This window comes from Eschrichtius robustus, chromosome 5 (genome assembly GCF_028021215.1).
Source record: "Eschrichtius robustus isolate mEscRob2 chromosome 5, mEscRob2.pri, whole genome shotgun sequence".
NCBI lineage: Eukaryota > Metazoa > Chordata > Mammalia > Artiodactyla > Eschrichtiidae > Eschrichtius > Eschrichtius robustus.
Window position 1 is genome coordinate 2,837,495 of NC_090828.1, and position 18,291 is coordinate 2,855,785.

Sequence of the window (18,291 nt, forward strand, 5' to 3'; positions counted from 1 at the left end):
TGAATGAAAGATATCTGCGGGGGGCGCGCCTCTGGCCGGTTGGTCGAGGTGACAGCCTCTGGGGGCCTGGGCTTCAGCGGGGGTTCGGCTGCCCGGCGGGCCGGCGCGGGTGCACAGGAGCCCCCGTCCCGCGCCCAACTCCCCCCGCCCCGCGGTGGTAGGCGCCACTCCGCACTCCCTGAGCCGGCGGACCCGAGCTGTCTTGAATGGAAGGCGCCGAGGCCGGAAGTGGAAGGGCCCACTCGTGAGGACAAGGAGGGGGGCACGAGCGCGCCGCGTCTTCATTGAGGAACCGAATCTGTGAACATGGAATTCCATGTGCGTCTTATGTAAAGAGAGCGACGGGCGTCGCAGCCAATGGACGCGCGGCACTTGCAGGCCCGGCCCCCCTGGTATGCAGATGAGGCGGCACCCCGGCCAATGGCGGGCGCCGGGGGCGGGCGCGGCGAGCGGTCACGTTTTCCACTATGTGACAGCGGCGAGTCCCCAGCGGCGGCGGAGGCGGGCGGCCCTGCGGGCTCAGTGCAGCTTTTGGCGGCGGCGGCGGGCGACTAGCAGACGGTCTTGCGGACAGGCGAGGACGCGGTTCCGGTGAGTGCGCGGCGCGGCGGGAAGGGCTAGCCAGCCTGGGCGCCGACCGGCGTCCGGCCGCCCGGCTCGCTGGTTACGTAACCGCCTCCAGGCCAGCCCCGGCCCCGGCCTCGGGCTGGCGGTCTGGGGTCTCGGCGGGCAGGCTGCGGGAGGCGGCAGAGGATCCTCTAGCCCACGGAGGCGCGAGCCGAGGGTTTCCTGGGCCCTTTTACTCCTCGTCTTGAAACCAGCCTCCTCGTTTTGAAACCAGCCTCCTCGTTTTGAAACCGGCCTGGGGTGGGGACTGTTATTCCCATTTTGCAGATCAAGAAACTGAGGTCCAGAATGGTTAGGCCCATGTCTGAGGTCACAGAGCTACTGAGTGGCTATATGTCGGACTGTCCTTCTCTAGACGATTTTCTTTTATGAACCCCTCCTCTTCTCCCTCCCTGACCCCCTCCCTCCCCCCCACCACCCCCGTGGGAGAAGGCTGAGAAAGGCCAAGGCAACTGAGGGTCAGTGCGACAGTCCCTGGGAACATGGAGGGACCCTTGGGGAGCCGGCTTCCTGCTCTGAGGCCACAGAGTCAAGTCTCTGGCTGGGGAAGGGCCACTGCTGGGCACTAGTCTAGGAGCCCTACCTGGACAGCCCATGGGTCCCCTAGAGTGGGTGAGCAGAGAGACAAGACAGTTCCTGGGCCAAGCCAGGCCTGAGCACCTGATGTTCATCCCCTTTGCCCACCCTGGACCTCTCTGTATTTATTCTCTCTCCCCAGGTTGGGTGGAAGAAGGGGGAGGGTTGTACTTTGTGATGCAGCAATCGCATTATCCTTCTGGGGGGTACTTTAGCTGCCAAGTCCTGGACAGGAACCAGGGGGTGGGTGGTGGCCTGCTTATCCCTCCAGGAAGGCCAGGATAAGGGATGACAACTCGGTTACCAGGGTTTCTGATATACAGAAGAAACCAATTTGGAAAGCTGATTCATACTCACAGAAAAACGGAGCCAGAAGGTACCCTGGAAATCACCCAGGGTAACCCCTTAGCTTGACAGATGAGGAAACTGAGGCCCAGATGCCTGCTGGGCACACATCACGGCAGGGCCAGGCCCAGGCTCAGGGTGCCAGCAGGGTCTTTCCATCATCCCGAAGGTCTTGATCTGGCTCAGGATGAGCTTCAGAAGTTCCATGAAGGCCTGAAATTGGCTGCTGCTGCATCTTGAACGAGCTGGAGTTTAGGGAGAGGGGCCTCAGGCCCCCCAAACGTTATGAACCCTAGCACCATGGCAGAAGCCCCTCCATGAATACCTCTCCCCTCCCACGTCCAGTGCAGCAAGGCCACTGGCCTTCTCTCTACCTGCCAAGGGGAGATGCCCATCCCCTGTCCCCAGCCGGGGTTTCTGGTCCTGGGCTGGTTTGGCTGAGGAGGGAACAACACTCTACCTGAAGGCTTTCACTGGAAATTGAGTTTTTAAATACAAGGCTAATCACTTTTTATAAGGCGTCTGAGTAAAATGAGGAAAGGGACTCCTTTTTCTTAAGTGGAAGCTACGTGATATGCCAACAGGGATGGTACCGTGGGTGTTCGCAGTTATCTGTCACTGTCATCTTGGTGTGATTCACTGGTACAGAACCAGCACAGCCCTGGCTTTCTGTGGAGGCTGGGGCGCTGGTGAGGAGGGGGTGGCCTGTCACCAGCCAGCGGGCTGCTGCTGGCTGACTCAGCTCCACCCTGGGGCTGGTCTGTACAGCGGGGCTCAGGGTAGGCGATCTTTGAGGTCTGTTTCCATCCCTAGCTTTTTGGATTCCTGTTACTCCACAGGTGATTTCCTTAGGCACCTACACAGGAGACACAAGTTTCTGACTCTGGGGCACATAATGTTACCCTGTGAGGCTTAGAAGGAAACGGGAAAAATTCCTGTCATTTGTACTATTTCTCAATCACATTTAACTTTCAGAAAAATGCTGGTGGGCACGCCTCTGTTTTTAAATGATGATGTAACCTGACGGGGCCTCAGCAAATCACAGGCTCTGGCGGGTCACTGAGTCTCTGGCGGGACCTCTCAGCATTCAGTCCAAAGAGAGAGTGGCGCAGAAAACTACCGTATTCGGCAAAACTAACTAGAAACACATAACCTGGCGTCTCTGCAGACGCTCTGCACCCCTGCCCAGTGACAAGCTGGCCCACCTGCCAACTCACAGAGAACCAGAAAGTCTGGACAGGGCCTCTGATGGGCCTGCCCCGAAGCTTTCCTGTGAAGCCCTCCTTTCAGCTCTGCGCTCTTTGTAGGCACCTCTGTAACAAGTTTGTTACTGTATTTCTGAGTCTAGAGCAAATCAGAAGCAGTAAGTGAGCATCCCAGCAGTGCGGGTCAGGGCGAGGCCAAGGCCACTGTGTCATCAGAGGCGAGCAGTTCTGAAGGTGGTGGGGCTCCGGGCTGAGTGCTGGACCCTCCCCAGGCCCCGAAGGCTTTGAGAATCCTAGCATTCTCCCTGGGGTGACAGAAGAATCAGAACAGCTGGGCTATTCCTAGGCACCCCGACGCTGAAGCCAGGAAGCTGACGCCTTTGCATTATTGTTGTTTTAAATTTTGTGCGTTTCTGTATGTGAGGTTTTAAAGGCCGAGCTGAGAGCGCTTGAAGGGGTCTTAGTGAGGCGGAGACAAGCCTCTCCCCAGCCATCTTCCCTTCCATATTTGGACAGCTGCAGTCACATTTTCCTCGGTTACCAACCGTTTCCATGGAGAGTGCGGGTGTTTATTCAGCAGGACAAACATTTTCTCCGGATTACAGCAGGCTGGCCTCAGGGAATTGGCTCCTACCAGGAAGGAGCAACCGTGTTATAATATTTGGGGTTGTAAAGTAGCGAGGGTTTGCAGAGACAAAGTGCAGGCTGTGAGATCCCTGTTACATAAAGTTCGGAAACAGGCAGAATGAACCAGGCTGCGAGAATTCAGGCTCACGGGGCCCTGGGGTGGGAGGGGCAGGGGTGGGGGGACCACCCGGGGCCCCTGGGGGCTGGCAGCATTCTGCCTCTGGGGCTGGGGGCTCAGTTTGTGGACATAGAGCAAGGCCTTACCATCTCAAGTATCTTATCTTCTATTTCAAATCATTGATCGTCTTAAGTGATTGCACCTACACCGCTTTCCGCTTTCCACAGAGAAATGCACTTTCCCCCTTAGACTCAGGGGTACTGAGTGCGGGGAGCCTTTACCAGTCCTGGCAGTGGCAGTGGAAGGTGGCCCTGGGGCCCAGGCTGTGTTTTTGTTCTCCATTTTTTTTTTTTTTTTTTTTACTATTTATTATGGAAACTATGAGTACATGTGCAAGTAGAGAGGACAGGGTAATGAACCCATAAGCCAGCTTCGCTCTTGGCCCTTCTCCTTCTGTATCCCTGCCCATTTCCTTCCCGTCCCGAATACTGTGAAGCCATCCCAGACGAAGATCTCATCATGGACGGCACTTTCTAAGTGTTCCTCTGTCCAGCGAGGGCAGCCCTCGCTGCTGAAGGTGTGGTCAGGGGCCCGGAGTCAGGGGTGCGAGCTCAGCTCCTTTCCTCCGGTCTGACTGTTTTCCAGGGCAGAACCCGTGTGTGGACGACTGAGAAGCGGCTGTGATGGGCCTCTAGCATTAGGCACTCGAGCTCATGCCCGGCGGCACACCCGGCTTCTCCGCAGCCCCTTTGCAGCAGGGCTGTCCTTTCCTTCGCGGGGCCCCAGGGCTCACGAGGACCCCCTACTGCCCTGGTGGAGACACAGGTTTCCCGGGGCTTCCTCGGGGCCCTGGCAGTGCTGGCGCAAGCGGACGCTCAGTGGACGTTGGTGGAAGGCAGGAGGCAAAGTCTGCTTTGACGGGCACGTTGGTTTTGCCGACGTGGCAAGATGAGGTCGGTCAGTTAGAGCTGTCGGTGCTGAGCGACGCGTTTTTCTGGAATAATGAAGCTCAGGTGGTTTGGTTTGTTGTTTCCCGTTTCTGCCACGCTTGCCCTACCCTCTTAGCAAAAAGATTTACCTTCCGCCGAAGGTCATCTTGTGACCCCTGCTCGATGAATCCTACTCAGACAGGCTCCCAGGGGTGGGACCGGTGAAAGCCAGGAGGCCCTCCGAGGAGCCGAGCGGCAAGCCTGGGCGAGCGTGGAAGCAAAGCGCGTGATGTGTCCGCCAAGGGTCATCCTCATTGCCTGGGGCGGCCAGAAACAGCGCTCGTGACAATGAAATTCAACTTTTTTTTTTTTTTTAATTTGCTTTTTGTTACCCTGTCTCTTTTCCTCTAGTGATTGGCAGTGATGGTAAAATCCAGCCTTTGCTGGACACTTACTGCATTCCAGACACTGCACTGCTGTCCTTTAACCCTCCGAGCAACCAGTAGGAGGCAGGTGCTGCTGTAGCCCCATCTCACAGATGAGGAAGCAAGGCACCAGGACGTGTAGGAACTTGCCCAAGGTAACGGTCAGGAAGAGGAGGAACCCGCCAAAGCCCCCGCCGTCCAGGGTCTGCTCACTTAGCCCTCTGCTGCTGCCCTGTCACCTTCATAACTTACTCAGCAGAAAGGACCGGCCCTGCTGCTTCTCTGGGGAGGGCTGTGGGATGGGACAGGTGGTGTCCAGGGAGTGGAGGGGACAGAGTGAATGTCCTCTGCACCTTGGGCGGCCCAGAGCCCCCTAAGAGGTGTCCTGGCTTCCACCTTGCCTCTACCCTGTGGCCCTGCTAACAACGTGAGTCATACCTTGTTGCACAGGATTCTACAGCAGTTCCCACCTCACTCAGAAAAATCCAGGGCCCTGGCTCTGCCTTGCGAGGTGCCACATGACCTGGCTCTGACCTCACGTCAACCCCTACCTTCTGCCTTGCCCTTTCTGCTCCAGACTCGTCCATTGTCCTCAGACCCATCTGCCTCAGGACCTTTGCATGTGCTGGCCTCCTGCCTAGAATACTCTCCTTCCAGCACCCTCCTGGCCCGTTCTGTCACTCTCTTCAGTCTGTCTTAGTTTGGGTTCTCTTAAAAGCAGAGTGCGGGCCGAGGCTTAAATGCTAGTGCTTCCGGCAATCAAAGAAGAAAAAGAAATAAAAGGAATACAAATTGGAAAAGAAGTAAAACTGTCACTGTTTGCAGATGACATGATACTATACATAGAGAATCCTAAAGATGCCACCAGAAAACTACTAGAGCTAATCAATGAATTTGGTAAAGTTGCAGGATACAAAATTAATGCACAGAAATCTCTTGCATTCCTATACACTAATGTTGAAAAATCTGAAAGAGAAATTAGGGAAACACTCCCATTTACCATTGCAACAAAAAGGATAAAATACCTAGGAATAAACCTACCTAGGGAGACAAAAGACCTGTATGCAGAAAACTATAAGACTGTTGAAAGAAATTAAAGATGATACCAACAGATGGAGAGATATACCATGTTCTTGGATTGGAAGAATCAATATTGTGAAAATGACCATACTACCCAAAGCAATCTACAGACTCAATGCAATCCCTATCAAATTACCAATGGCATTTTTTACAGAACTAGAACAAAAAATCTTAAAATTTGTATGGAGACACAAAAGACCCCGAATAGCCAAAGCAGTCTTGAGGGGAAAAAGCGGAGCTGGAGTAATCAGACTCCCTGACTTCAGACTACGAAGCTACAGTAATCAAGACAATATGGTACTGGCACAAAAACAGAAATATAGATCAATGGAACAGGATAGAAAGCCCAGAGATAAACCCACGCACCTATGGCCAACTAATCTATGACAAAGGACGCAAGGATATACAATGGAGAAAAGACAGTCTCTTCAATAAGTGGTGCTGGGAAAACTGGACAGCTACATGGAAAGAATGAAATTAGAACACTCCCTAACACCATACACAAAAATAAACTCAAAATGGATTCGAGACCTAAATGTAAGACCGGACACTATAAAACTCTTAGAGGAAAACGTAGGAAGAACACTCTGACATAAATCACAGCAAGATCTTTTTTGATCCACCTCCTAGAGTAATGGAAATAAAAACAAAAATAAACAAATGGGACTTATTGAAACTTAAAAGCTTTTGCAAAGCAAAGGAAACTACAAACAAGACGAAAAGACAACCCTCAGAATGGGAAAAAATATTTGCAAACCAATCAATGGACAAAGGATTAATCTCCAAAATATATAAACAGCTCATGCAGCTCAATATTAAAAAAACAAACAACCCAATCAAAAAATGGGCAGAAGACCTAAATAGACATTTCTCCAAAGAGGACATACAGATGGCCATAAAGCACATGAAAAGCTGCTCAACATCACTAATTATTAGAGAAATGCAAATCAAAACTACAATGAGGTACCACCTCACACCAGTTAGAATGGGCATCATCAGAAAATCTACAAACAACAAACGCTGGAGAGGGTCTGGAGAAAAGGGAACCCTCTTGCACTGTTGGTGGGAATGTAAATTGATACAGCCACTATGGAGAACAGTATGGAGGTTCCTTAAAAAACTAAAAATAGAATTACCATACGACCCAGCAATCCCACTACTGGGCATATACCCAGAGAAAACCATAATTCAAAAAGACACATGCGGGGCTTCCCTGGTGGCGCAGTGGTTGAGAATCTGCCTGCCAATGCAGGGGACACGGGTTCGAGCCCTGGTCTGGGAAGATCCCACATGCCGCGGAGCAACTAGGCCCATGAGCCACAACTACTGAGCCTGCGCGACTGGAGCCTGTGCTCCGCAACAAGAGAGGCCGCGATAGTGAGAGGCCCGCGCACCGCGATGAAGAGTGGCCCCCGCTTGCCACAACTAGAGAAAGCCCTCGCACAGAAACGAAGACCCAACACAGCCAAAAATAAATAAATTAAAAAAAAAAAAAAGACACATGCACCCCAATGTTCATTGCAGCACTGTTTACAATAGCCAGGTCATGGAAGCAACCTGAATGCCCATCGACAGAAGAATGGGTAAAGAAGATGTGGTACATATATACAATGGAATATTATTACTCAGCCATAAAAAGGAACAAAACTGGGTCATTTGTAGAGAAGTGGATGAATCTAGAGACTGTCATACAGAGTGAAGTAAGTCAGAAAGAGAAAAACAAATATCGCATATTAACGCATATATGTGGAACCTAGAAAAATGGTACAGATGAACCGGTTTGCAGGGCAGAAATTGAGACACAGATGTAGAGAACAAACGTATGGACACCAAGGGGGGAAAGCAGTGGCAGGTGGGGGTGGTGGGATGAATTGGGAGATTGGGATTGACATGTATACACTGATGGGTATAAAATGAATGACTAATAAGAACCTGCTGTATAAAAAAATAAAAAAATAAATAAAATTCAAAATTCAGGTGCAATCCCAGGACAGCTGGAGTGAGGGAGAGGGGAGTGCGGAAGAGAAGGCTGTGACACACACACACACACACACAATCACACACACAGGCACGCACACACACGCACACATGCGTTGATACCCTGCTTCACAGACACTCAGCTGGCCGCTCAGCCCCTTGGGGCCTCATCCAAAAAACTATCAAAAAAAAAAGGAAGGAAGGAAGGAAGGAAGGACACAAAGAAAAGCTCCAGGATAGTCTATTTGAGGGAGGGGTGGAGAGGGACCTCCACCTCCTCCCTCTGGGTGCTGTGGTCAGAGGTCGCCCAGGGAGTACACTCTCCCTTGGGTCCAGCTGCCTCACCAGGCCCTTCGGCAGCAGTGGGGGAAGCAGGGCGCACCCCGTGGTGTGGCGCTTCATCCAAGGTCACACGTGTCCGGCAGAGCCAGAGGCTCCTGACGGCCTCAGGTGTGGATCAGGTGTGGAGCCAGGAGGGCTGCATGGGTGTGTGCCTAGCGGTGGCCGGGGGGGGAGTGAGGGGCTGCAGGCCATGGGGAGAGGGAGGCCAAGGGGCTCTGAATCACCACCACGTGGGGGTACAAGGTCAAACATCACTTATCCATGGGCCTTCCCTGGCCACCCTTCCTAATTCACGCCGGCTGCTCCCACACGCCTCCCGGACTCCTGCTCTGCTTCTTTCTCTTAGCACTTACCCTTAATCTGCTCTACACGCCGTTCCCTCTTGATGGTCTGTTTTCCCCGCTAGAATGTAAGCTCCATGAGGGCAGGAAAGGTGGCTGTCCCGTTCTCTGCCACCACGGTGGCCCTCAGTGCTGTGCGCAGTCAGAGCAAGTTAATCAGCAGAAACAGCCCTGGAGCAGTGCTGGCACACGCCGAGCCCTGCAAGGTGCTGCCTGTCATTTTTACTGTCACGCCTCGCTGTTCTGTGGCTTGTCCGTTTACGCCCCAGCGTCTTCCCACGTCAGTGTGTCTGGTCTCCGTCTTTTTGATGGAGTGCATAGTATTCCACAGGGCAGATGTGCCAGGGTTTATGCCTTCACACCACGCGCCAGGCCCTGGGGTACAGCCGTCAGCAAAAGCACCCACGCATCAGTGTGCAGTCGGGCAGTGTCGGTGCCACGGGAGAGAAAGCCGAGAAGGGGATGCGGGGCTGGCAGGGCCAGGGAGAAGGCAGTGCTGTTTGTGCAGGACGGTCAGGCCATCTGCCGGACAAGTGCTGCGGGCACCAGGGAGCAGCAAATGCAAGGTCCCCGAGGTCGGAGCACAGTGCCTGGGCCAAGGGGGTGGCTGCACGGGAGATCCCAGGAAGCAGCTGGAGGCCTCGCTGAGCTGTTGACCCCTGTGCAGAGCAGGGCTGAGCTCTGCGCCCAGGGGAGAGAGGAGCTCACGTGCCCCGTGTGGACCGCAGTGGGGTCAGGTGAGGCAGGGGGCCCAGTTTGGAAGTTGCCCTGGACAGGATGCGGGTAGACTCCTTGCTGGTGGTTCTTTCCAGGTTTTTCTTCCTCCAGACCGCGTGCTCACACGTCTCTGGGCATGGACGAGCGTTCCCACAGAGCAGCTTCCTAGGAGTGGGGGGGGGCTGGGGTGTCAGCATTGCTAGACACGCCCAGAGGCCCCCCAGGAAGACGTCATTAGTCCAACACAGTGCACAGGAGTCCTCCTCCTGGCCAACCCAGGATGCTGTCGGTCCTGTTAGATTTTGGAAACCTCATGCTTTGCGTTTTCCTCATGTCTAACTAGGTTGGGCATCCTTCCAGGTTTATAGCTCTTACCTGGTGTTTCTCTTTGTGGGAACAGTCTGTTCTTAGTCTTTGGTCTCTCTCTTCCCAGATGTTAGCGCCTTTCATTCTTTCATCGAATTAGCTAGAACTTCCCTGAAATGTTGAAGACCGAGCAGTAGACTTGCTTGTTTTGTTCCTGACTTTCACTGCAGAGAGCTGGCGTTTGAGGGTCTCTGTGATTCGGGACCAATAAACAGCTTCCGTCTAAAGCCATAGCGAGACCCTCTAACTGAGACTTCCTCCCTGTGGCCGCGACCATCTCCTCTCAGAGTGTATAGACTTTATCTTCTGAAAATTTAACATTACAGCAGAGGTGTCCAAGACTAGCAGGACTTAGCATCCTTCGCAGGTAACCTGTTTGTTTTTCCTGTTGGGATGCGGGTAGAATTTTCTTTTTTCTTGAAAACATCATTTTCATCAAGACATAGATGGGCTTTGACACTTCTCGCATAATTTTGCCTGGTCCTCAGGGAGTCACACAGATGCAAATCTGCCTTCGGGATGGTTTCCTTCACGTGTATTTTTCACTGTAGTTTCTGTTTCATTGCTATGACGTTATCTGCCGGTAAAAATGTGCCTTTAATATCGGCCCTTTCCCTGGGCGTGTTTAAAAAGTTTCTCACTCTCATCCTCCCCATCACTGAGTCTGAACTTTAGCTTTCTAATTGTCTGTTGTAATGTGACATTTTCACTTCAGTCTGCAGCTTTAGCTCATCCTTCATTACGTGTTTCATCGAATCCGTTGTTTCTTGATTTTTGTTTATGATACAGAGTTGGTGCTGTCCTAAATTTGCCTGTTTCCTCGTGCCATGGAGGGTGTGTGCATCTTGTCTTCATTGCACTTCTTTTCAGAAGCTGCACGTTGGCTCTTTTCTGTTTATCTGGTTCATGAGCAAGACAGGGTCTGATCAGACCTGCTGTTTTCCAAAGAGTAATGTGGTTGGATTCTGCGCGGGTCCCCATCTTCGGCGGGTGGGGGAGCCTGAATCCAGCACTGTCTCCTGCTGTGTGTGGCCCTGGGCAAGTCACCGGCCTGTTTTCTCATCCCTAGAAGGGAATCCTGGTGCGCCGTGGCTGGTGATCATGAGGGTTACGTGAGCCAGCACGTGTCACATCCTCAGCACAGTGTCCACAGAGCCCTCCCTGCGGCCTCTGGTCCAGGTGCCTGAGCACAGGAAAGCTGCAGGGGCACATTCTGCTTTCTGGGGACCCCCCTCGGTGAAGGCACCGCTGCCTGAGCCCTCCAGATCTTCCCCCACTGCTCGGTGACCTGGGCTAGCCTTTGGGGACTGTGTCAGTGGGTCCCTCTGCCTTCTGGCTTCCTGACCTCCGAGCTCAGGAGGTTTATGCCCCCCACAGGTCGCAGGTTGTCTGGGTGCCTCTGGTTTCAGTAGCCCTCCTCCTCCTGCCCCTCCGGGCCCAGAGAAGACGACAGCTCCCTCCCCCTAACTGGTTGCCCCCGAGTTGCACATCATTTGTAGTTTCCTTAACCCGGACCACACCCTTTCGTGCCGGGCCTTCCTCGACCTCTCCACTGGGGTGCATGAGTGCCTGCTTCCTCCCGGGACCTCGCAGGGATCACCATCCCAGGTCCTGCTTTTACCCTGTGACCTCTCAGTCTCCCATCCTTAGGCTTCTGGTCGACCCCTCCTGCCCTGGCTACTCACTGTCTTTACTCATCCCAGCCTGTGACCAGTCAGTCTCTTGTTTCAGCCCCGCTCCATCCACCTACCCCCAAAGCACCAAAGCTAAACTTCTGTCCAAACGCGAGCGAAGTTACAGGAGTGTACTGCCTCCGGCGCTTCAGCGGCCCCTCGCCAATCCCAGGTAACTCCGCGCTGGCCTGTACTGGCCCCTCCGCCTCCCCGCCCCACTCGCACACACCTTAGCCCTCACCTCAGCCAGCCGAGCGCCCGGACCCCCTGCTGCTGCTGCTGCTGCAAGGGCCCCCGCCGCTCCGCCCTCCTCACGCAGTAACGCCTGCTCCCCGCAACATCATTTCTCCCGGAAGTGTCCCTGGCCCGCAGCCTGGTTTCAGGCTCTCCCCCTGCCCGCGGCCCGGTTTCAGGCTCTCCCCCTGCCCGCGGCCCGGTTTCAGGCTCTCCCCCTGCCCGCGGCCTGGTTTCAGGCTCTCCCCCTGGCCCGCAGCCTGGTTTCAGGCTCTCCCCCTGCCCGCGGCCTGGTTTCAGGCTCTCCCCCTGGCCCGCAGCCTGGTTTCAGGCTCTCCCCCTGCCTGCGGCCTGGTTCAAGGGCCCCCTGTAACTTGTGACGGCCAAGATTTCTGAACCCCGCTGCCCCCTCACATCACCTGGGGAGGCCATCGGCAACTTGGTGTCTGGGGCTGCGGCCACCTGATTCATCCGCCTTCGCGGTTCACGGCAGGTGGGAGCCCTGGGGGTACGAGCGCAGAAGACCCACGGTTGACCGCACCTCCTGCTGGCTCCTCCGGCGAAACGCGGAGAAAGATTCCCACGGGACACTTCACCTGATGGCTGCGCGACCCCCTGCCCCCTGAACCCGTGACCTTCTCTCGTTTGCCAGCGTCACTCAGGAGCCAGCATGAACGGATGCGCTGACTACGCCCCCAGCCCCGGTGACCCTTCCAGGGAGGCTGCGGAGCCCTGGCCCGGCCAAGCCCCCCTCCAGGAGGACGTGGACGTGAGCGATGGCGCAGGCGGGAATGAAACCAACGAGAACGGCGTGACGGGGCGGGACTCACGGGGCAGCAACGGTGACGGCAGCGGCCGGGAGCTGGGGATGCCGCGGGGGCCGCCCGGCACCTGCCAGGGGTGGGTGTGTCCGAGGCCCCCACAGCGAGGCCGGGCATTTGTTTTCTCAGTGTCTCATTCCGGGCTATTGCGATTGCTTTTGCAGTCTTTAAATCATGATGACCAAGTTTTTTAAGATTTTTGAAAATCTTATTGACTCAGAGTAACTAAAATTTGCTAGGGTCTGTCCTTCCTTATGACGGTGATTTTGTGTGTCAGACCGCCAGTAGCTAGACACGTAGCATGGTGACCAGATCTTGGGAGGCGGAAGAGTCAGGGAACCCCTCGAGCAGCTACTGAACCGACGCCCCGTGGTTTACAGAAAACAAACTTCTCCTCTAGTCTTGGGTTTATATCCCCCAGTACTTAGTTTTTCCGGTATCCAGAGGTTTCTTGTTCTTTTTCTCTTAAGCTCATATTTTTTCCTAATTGACTTACTGTGGTGTAATCCAGCCCGTCATCGCTGGGTGGATGGGGGGAGAAGTGGATGGATACACTCTTCTGAGTTTGGCCTTTATTTTTTGTTCTTTTAGTCCAGGTACATTTAGCCTGATGATGGCAAAGTCTGAACACCACCCGTCCACAAGTGGCTGCAGGTAAGACCAATTAGAACTCCCTCAATTTAGAGCCTTTAGAGAGATGGAAAGATTTGTCATGAGATAAGGTTTAGGGGGTAATGTGACTTTTTTCAGGCTTCTGCTGGAACCTGTTAGTCTGAGCAGCTGTCCCCCTTGTGAACCCAGCCACGCCCTTTCAGACGACTGTCCCCACGGGCTGCTCACAGCCCCTGAGGTTGCCCCAGACCTGTAGCTGCTCCAGCTCTCACTAAGCAGACCTTGTCTGCGTCTTAGACATGTATCTGGAACACTCACTTTTTTTTACGTGTTTGTAACAAACGTGTCCTTAATTTCATATTGACAGACGCTTTCACATCACCACTGGAGCAAAATCCAGATCTCTGTCCTGGGCATATGGGGCCTTTGCCGTCACCCCAGAGGCCCGAGCCCATCACTCTCTCGGTACCCTCTGTCTAAACAGGCCCATCTCCCTCAGCAAGTGCCCCCTGCCCTGCCTCCTACCCCTTCCATGTCCTTGAGTTTGAAATCCTCCTTATAAACTTCCTTTCCTCTCCGAGGCCTTCACACATCATTTATGTCCTCGCCCCAGGACGCCACTGTGCTGCCCTCTGGGGTCTCCGTCACTGTCTCCCTCTCTGTCTGAGATGGGGGTGGGCAGAGCTCAGCAGTGGGGCCGCTGGCCGGGCTGCGGCTGGACCAGCAGGTGGGAGGGCACCCTCCAGCATTCACCTGGGTCAGAGCACTGGTTCTCCCGGGCAGTTCCTCTCCCCGCGAGAGACACGAGGCGATGTCTGCAGACATTTGTGGCTGTCACAGCTGCTGGGGGCTGCTGCATCCTGCATGCCCACCAGGAACATGTGGACCGTGGTGTCCTCGCGCCCGAGTGGAGAAACTGGACCAGAGGCCTGTTTCTTCCGAAAAGGGCACTTAGGGTACTGACATCTTTCTTTAACTCCGTAGCAGTGAGCAGTCCACCAAAGTGGACGCCCACAAAGAGCTGATCAAAACGCTGAAGGAGCTGAAGGTCCACCTCCCTGCAGACAAGAGGGCCAAGGGGAAGGCCAGCACCTTGTTGACCCTCAAGTACGCCCTGAGGAGCGTGAAGCAGGTGAAAGGTACGTCCGCCTCACGCGTTTGTTCCAACCTGTAGAAGTAAGTTTCCCGTCTCCCCAGATTAGAGCTTCAGTTGTGTTGATTTTCTAAAATTCAGTCCTGAAGTAGCAGAAGGAAGTTGGGGAAGTCTGATGAAATCTCAGCTGGTTGGAAATCTCAGTTCATCGGAAGTTTTCTATTGTACTTGACTTTTGAGGGAAAAAAAGCAGATAAAAGAAACCTATTTACAACATGAAGCTTTCGTGCCCAGGGCTGGGGTCAGGTCACATTCAGGAGTGTCCAGCACCTTCCAGGCTCTGGCTGGGGAGTTGTGACGTGTGTGTACGCTGGCGACGTGAATAGCCCCCAGCATTTAGCTGAGGGCTTGCCCCTCCTTTAAAAAATAATGTGAGGGAAAAAAAGGAAACAAACAACAACAGAAAAAGGAGAAGATATAAGGAGGGTATTGCCTGATCTTATCCTTAAAGGACAGTACTTTCGAGCTGCTCCAGGTTCAAGACCTTGGGCAGTTCATTTCTCGTTTCTCTAAAAATATGTGAATTTCCATCGTGGTGGTGTTTGCACCAGGAAGGCGGGCAGGCGGGACCAGGAACCCCCTTTCCGTCACGGGCACACAGTGACAGGACCCACGTGATCCAGGTCCTGCTTCCCTCTGGGGGTACGTTCGGGTTTTCCTGTTAGGTGGAAGAACTCGTAAGAGCTTTCAGAGCCGGTCAGTGGAATCGACTGAGGCTTTTACCTGAGATGTGTGTGCAGAACTTTTCGCAGATGCAGTGCAGGAATCCACCAACAAGCACTGCAGATTCCAAAGGACTTGTGTCATCAAGCTCAGACCCTTTACGTTGCAATAAATTCCAGGTCCCTGCCATAACTTCCAATAGCGTGTAGTCTTCCTTCAGTTGCTCGTGTGGCTGGCCCTTCCACTGAGCTGGGGCCCCTTCCCTGGGTGTCAGGTAAACGCAGGTGCCTCTGTCTCCGGGGCAGGTAAGGAACTCACTGCCGTGGAGGGAGCGCCGGCATCTCCAGCGCACTGTTCTGCCGACAGCCCATCCCCAGAGACCAGGCCCAGGTCACCCACGCTGGGGGTCACCTCAGCGCGGTTTAGCTGTTGAAGTCGGGCATCCTGGGTTCCACTCGCCTGAGGGCTCCCCTCTGGGTGGAGATAGCTTTGTCACCCTGTACGGGGTGTCCCGGGATGAGCGGGCCTCGTCTTCAGTTCTGTTCTGAACAGTTCGTTCTGAAACAGGGTTGTTTCTCATGCCCGGTGCTTCTAAGAGTCGATTCTGTCCGGATGGGAGCGTCTGACCCCCGAGGGGGCAGATGCAGGGGCTGCCACAGCTGTCCTGCGCGGAAACATAGATGCTGTGTCACGGTTACAGGCCTTTGGGGAAAGTGAGGCTTAGGTAGAACCGTGTGGCCGTGCTGTTGAAATAATGTGTCTTTATCGTTTTGAAAATAATGTGTCTTTATCGTTTTAAAAATTTCTGTAATCAAAGTCCTTCTGATTTTTCAGGGAAAAAAATCCCGGATTTCTGTTTGTCTAGCCTTCCCATTTCTCTGTGTTCTGTGCCCACTTTCTCATGAGAAAGGTAGAGCCCCCAGCCATGAGTTAGGGCCGCCCTCAGCCCTCCCCTTGGTCTCGCCTACAGCCAATGAGGAGTACTACCAGCTGCTGATGTCCAGCGAGAACCACCCCTGCAGCGCCCACGTGCCCTCCTACACGGTGGAAGAAATCGAGAGCGTCACCTCCGAGTTCATCGTGAAGAACGTGGTAAGTGTCTTAACGAGCGAAGTCTTCACCCAGGAGGCTCAGCTCAGGTGGCCGAGGTCTTCACCCAGGGGAGCTGGCTGAACCTCGGTTTCATAGCAGCAGGGTTGGGAGTTTCAGGAAATGAGTTCCTTCCTTAAAAGAATGTAAGTCAGGGATTCCGAAGTGGCGGCCGTGTTGCCGACTTGTGCTGTTCTGAGGCTGTCCTCTTGCGCTGTCCACCCCACACCCCGCGTGTGTGTGAGTGAGCCCCCCTTGACCAAGGGCGGGGCCCGCACGGGGGGAGGGACACACTAGGTGACTGTCAGTTCACTCGCGGGGCGGGCGCTTCTTGAGACTCCACAAGCCCATGCATTTTTAAGCAACCCATAAAGGTGAGGCCTCCCTGGAGGTCTGGGGAAGGGGGGGGGGAGTTACCCCCAGTTCTCAATTAATGAGAGGAAACCAGAGGGCAGGTGGGGACCCAGAGGTGCGGAATCGCAGCAGTGATGGCCTGCAGAATGGGACTCCCTGGCCCTTCCCGTCTCTTTCCTCCCGTGCCCTCCCTGCAGCTTAACCCGCAGGGAGCCCCACCCCGAGCTCAGAGGGCCAGCCAGCGTGGGGAGAGCCCGTGGTGGGCCAGGGGGCCTGAGGCCTCCAGCCCCCCAGGCAGCCCTGAGCCCCGGGAGAGAGAGGAAGAGGCCCCCTTCCCCTTCCCGAATCACCCAGGCTGGACGCCAGGGAGCTCCATGCCTGGAAGACGGAGCAGGTGACAGCTGCAGGGAATCAGCACAGCTGGGGTTCCTTTTGGCGGTGGAACCCTGATGTGTTTTTTCAGATAATATCCCCCTGGGACCCCAATATATGTAGGAGGGGAAGCAGAGTTATCCTGGTCAGGGCTGAGGAGAGGGGCCTAGAGGCTTCCCCTGACCCTTCACGCGTCCTGCTGCCGTCCCATCTGTCGGCCCCGATTCTCTGCCCCTCAGGGGAGGGTGACCTGTCCAGTCCCCTCCAGCCCGGCCTCACCAGAGTCATGTTCTCCATTCCAGGACATGTTTGCTGTGGCCGTGTCCCTGGTGACCGGGAAAATCCTGTACATCTCTGACCAAGTGGTCTCCATCTTCCACTGTAAGCGGGGCACCTTCCATGACACCAAGTTCGTGGAGTTCCTGGCGCCCCACGACGTGGGCGTGTTCCACAGCTGCACCACGCCGTGCAAGCTGCCGCCCTGGAGTGTCCGCCGCCGAGCAGGTGAGGGCCCCGCGGCCTGGGCTGCCTTGTCCTTCTCCACAGGCACCGTGGGGAGGGGGCCGGGCGGGGCCGCCCCCGACGTGGGGCTGCTGCCCACCTCCCCTCCGCTGGAGGCCTGCAGTAGGCCCCCGTGAAGGGGCCTGAGGCTGCCTTGTCTGTCCCAGGTGCAAGATTAAAGGTGGTTTGCTCAGAATACATTTAGAGAGAGAAAAAAGTCTTTTCATAAATTTCAGAAAGGGAAAAGTGCTTCAGAAGATTTTAAGACATGTCAGGCATTTTAGAAAGGAAGTGGATCGGAGCTGGAGTCTGGACATGAGGCTGCAGGGTCGGGGGAAGGACGGAGGCGCATCTGGAAGGCTCCCTGCAGGTGGTACAATGATGTCAGCATAGCGGGGGGCTCTTCACCTCCGCCAGAGGCCGCACCATCCTCCCGGGCTCAGACCCCGGCCTTCCAGGCGCTTCAGGCTCTAGTCTGCGCCCAGGTGGCTGCTTCCTCGGACCTCGGGCCCCCCGCCCCCGCCACGTTCCTGGCCACAGGGCTCTCACGAGGTCGAGTGTTGTGTGTCCTTCTCCTCCTGCAACGTGGTTGGGGAGACTTGCGTCTGGAAGGCATGGAAGCTCTCTCTTGACCAGCACGGGCCTTCACATGAGTGGGTGCAGGAGGGGACCGGTTGGCCAGACACGTCTCAGCAGAAACATGGCACGGGGTCCTGGCAGAAGGTACTGGAGAGGAGAGGGTCCCCACCAGCTCAGGCCTTTCAGTGACCAGGTGGCCGACGGCGTAAGTCCGGCAGCATCTGTCCACCAGCACCTAGACTGTCATTAGCCCCTCGCTGGGCTCTGATTGCTCAGAGCTGAGATGGACCCAAAGAGGAGAAGCCAAGAGAGACGAGCAGGAAACGGACGGGGCCGGGAGTCACCCCAGAAAAGCTGGGCCTCAGTCATGATCTTAACCAAGAGCCAGCCCTGGCCGCGTCACCCAAAGCTGACTCCCATTTCGTCCTTGGCTCCTGGGTCAGCATCTCTGCTCACGTCGAAACGCTCCTCAGCCCACTGTCACCACCTCTTGGATCTTGGGTCCCTCCACGCCATGGTGCTCCCCGCGTCCCCCTGCTCCCAGGCAGCCGGCAGCAGGGCCGTG

General features: G+C 55.1%; 1 protein-coding gene across 4 annotated transcripts in view; it reads left to right on the plus strand.

Annotated features, from left to right (window-relative positions):
- Window positions 1–487: 487 nt before the first annotated feature.
- The window catches only part of PER2 (period circadian regulator 2), a 41,319-nt gene continuing 23,515 nt past the window's right edge, over window positions 488–18,291 (plus strand). The window contains exons 1-7 of one of the 4 annotated variants that reach the window (XM_068544125.1): window positions 488–591; window positions 4,839–5,007; window positions 12,235–12,482; window positions 12,995–13,057; window positions 14,000–14,154; window positions 15,802–15,923; window positions 16,949–17,150. In XM_068544125.1, coding sequence (XP_068400226.1) covers window positions 4,966–5,007; window positions 12,235–12,482; window positions 12,995–13,057; window positions 14,000–14,154; window positions 15,802–15,923; window positions 16,949–17,150 — 832 coding nt within the window. In that variant the 5' untranslated portion in view covers window positions 488–591; window positions 4,839–4,965. Of the gene's footprint in view, window positions 592–4,838; window positions 5,008–11,406; window positions 11,521–12,234; window positions 12,483–12,994; window positions 13,058–13,999; window positions 14,155–15,801; window positions 15,924–16,948; window positions 17,151–18,291 lie in introns of those variants that run through there. The other 3 variants (XM_068544126.1, XM_068544127.1, XM_068544128.1) reach the window with 3 other exon arrangements.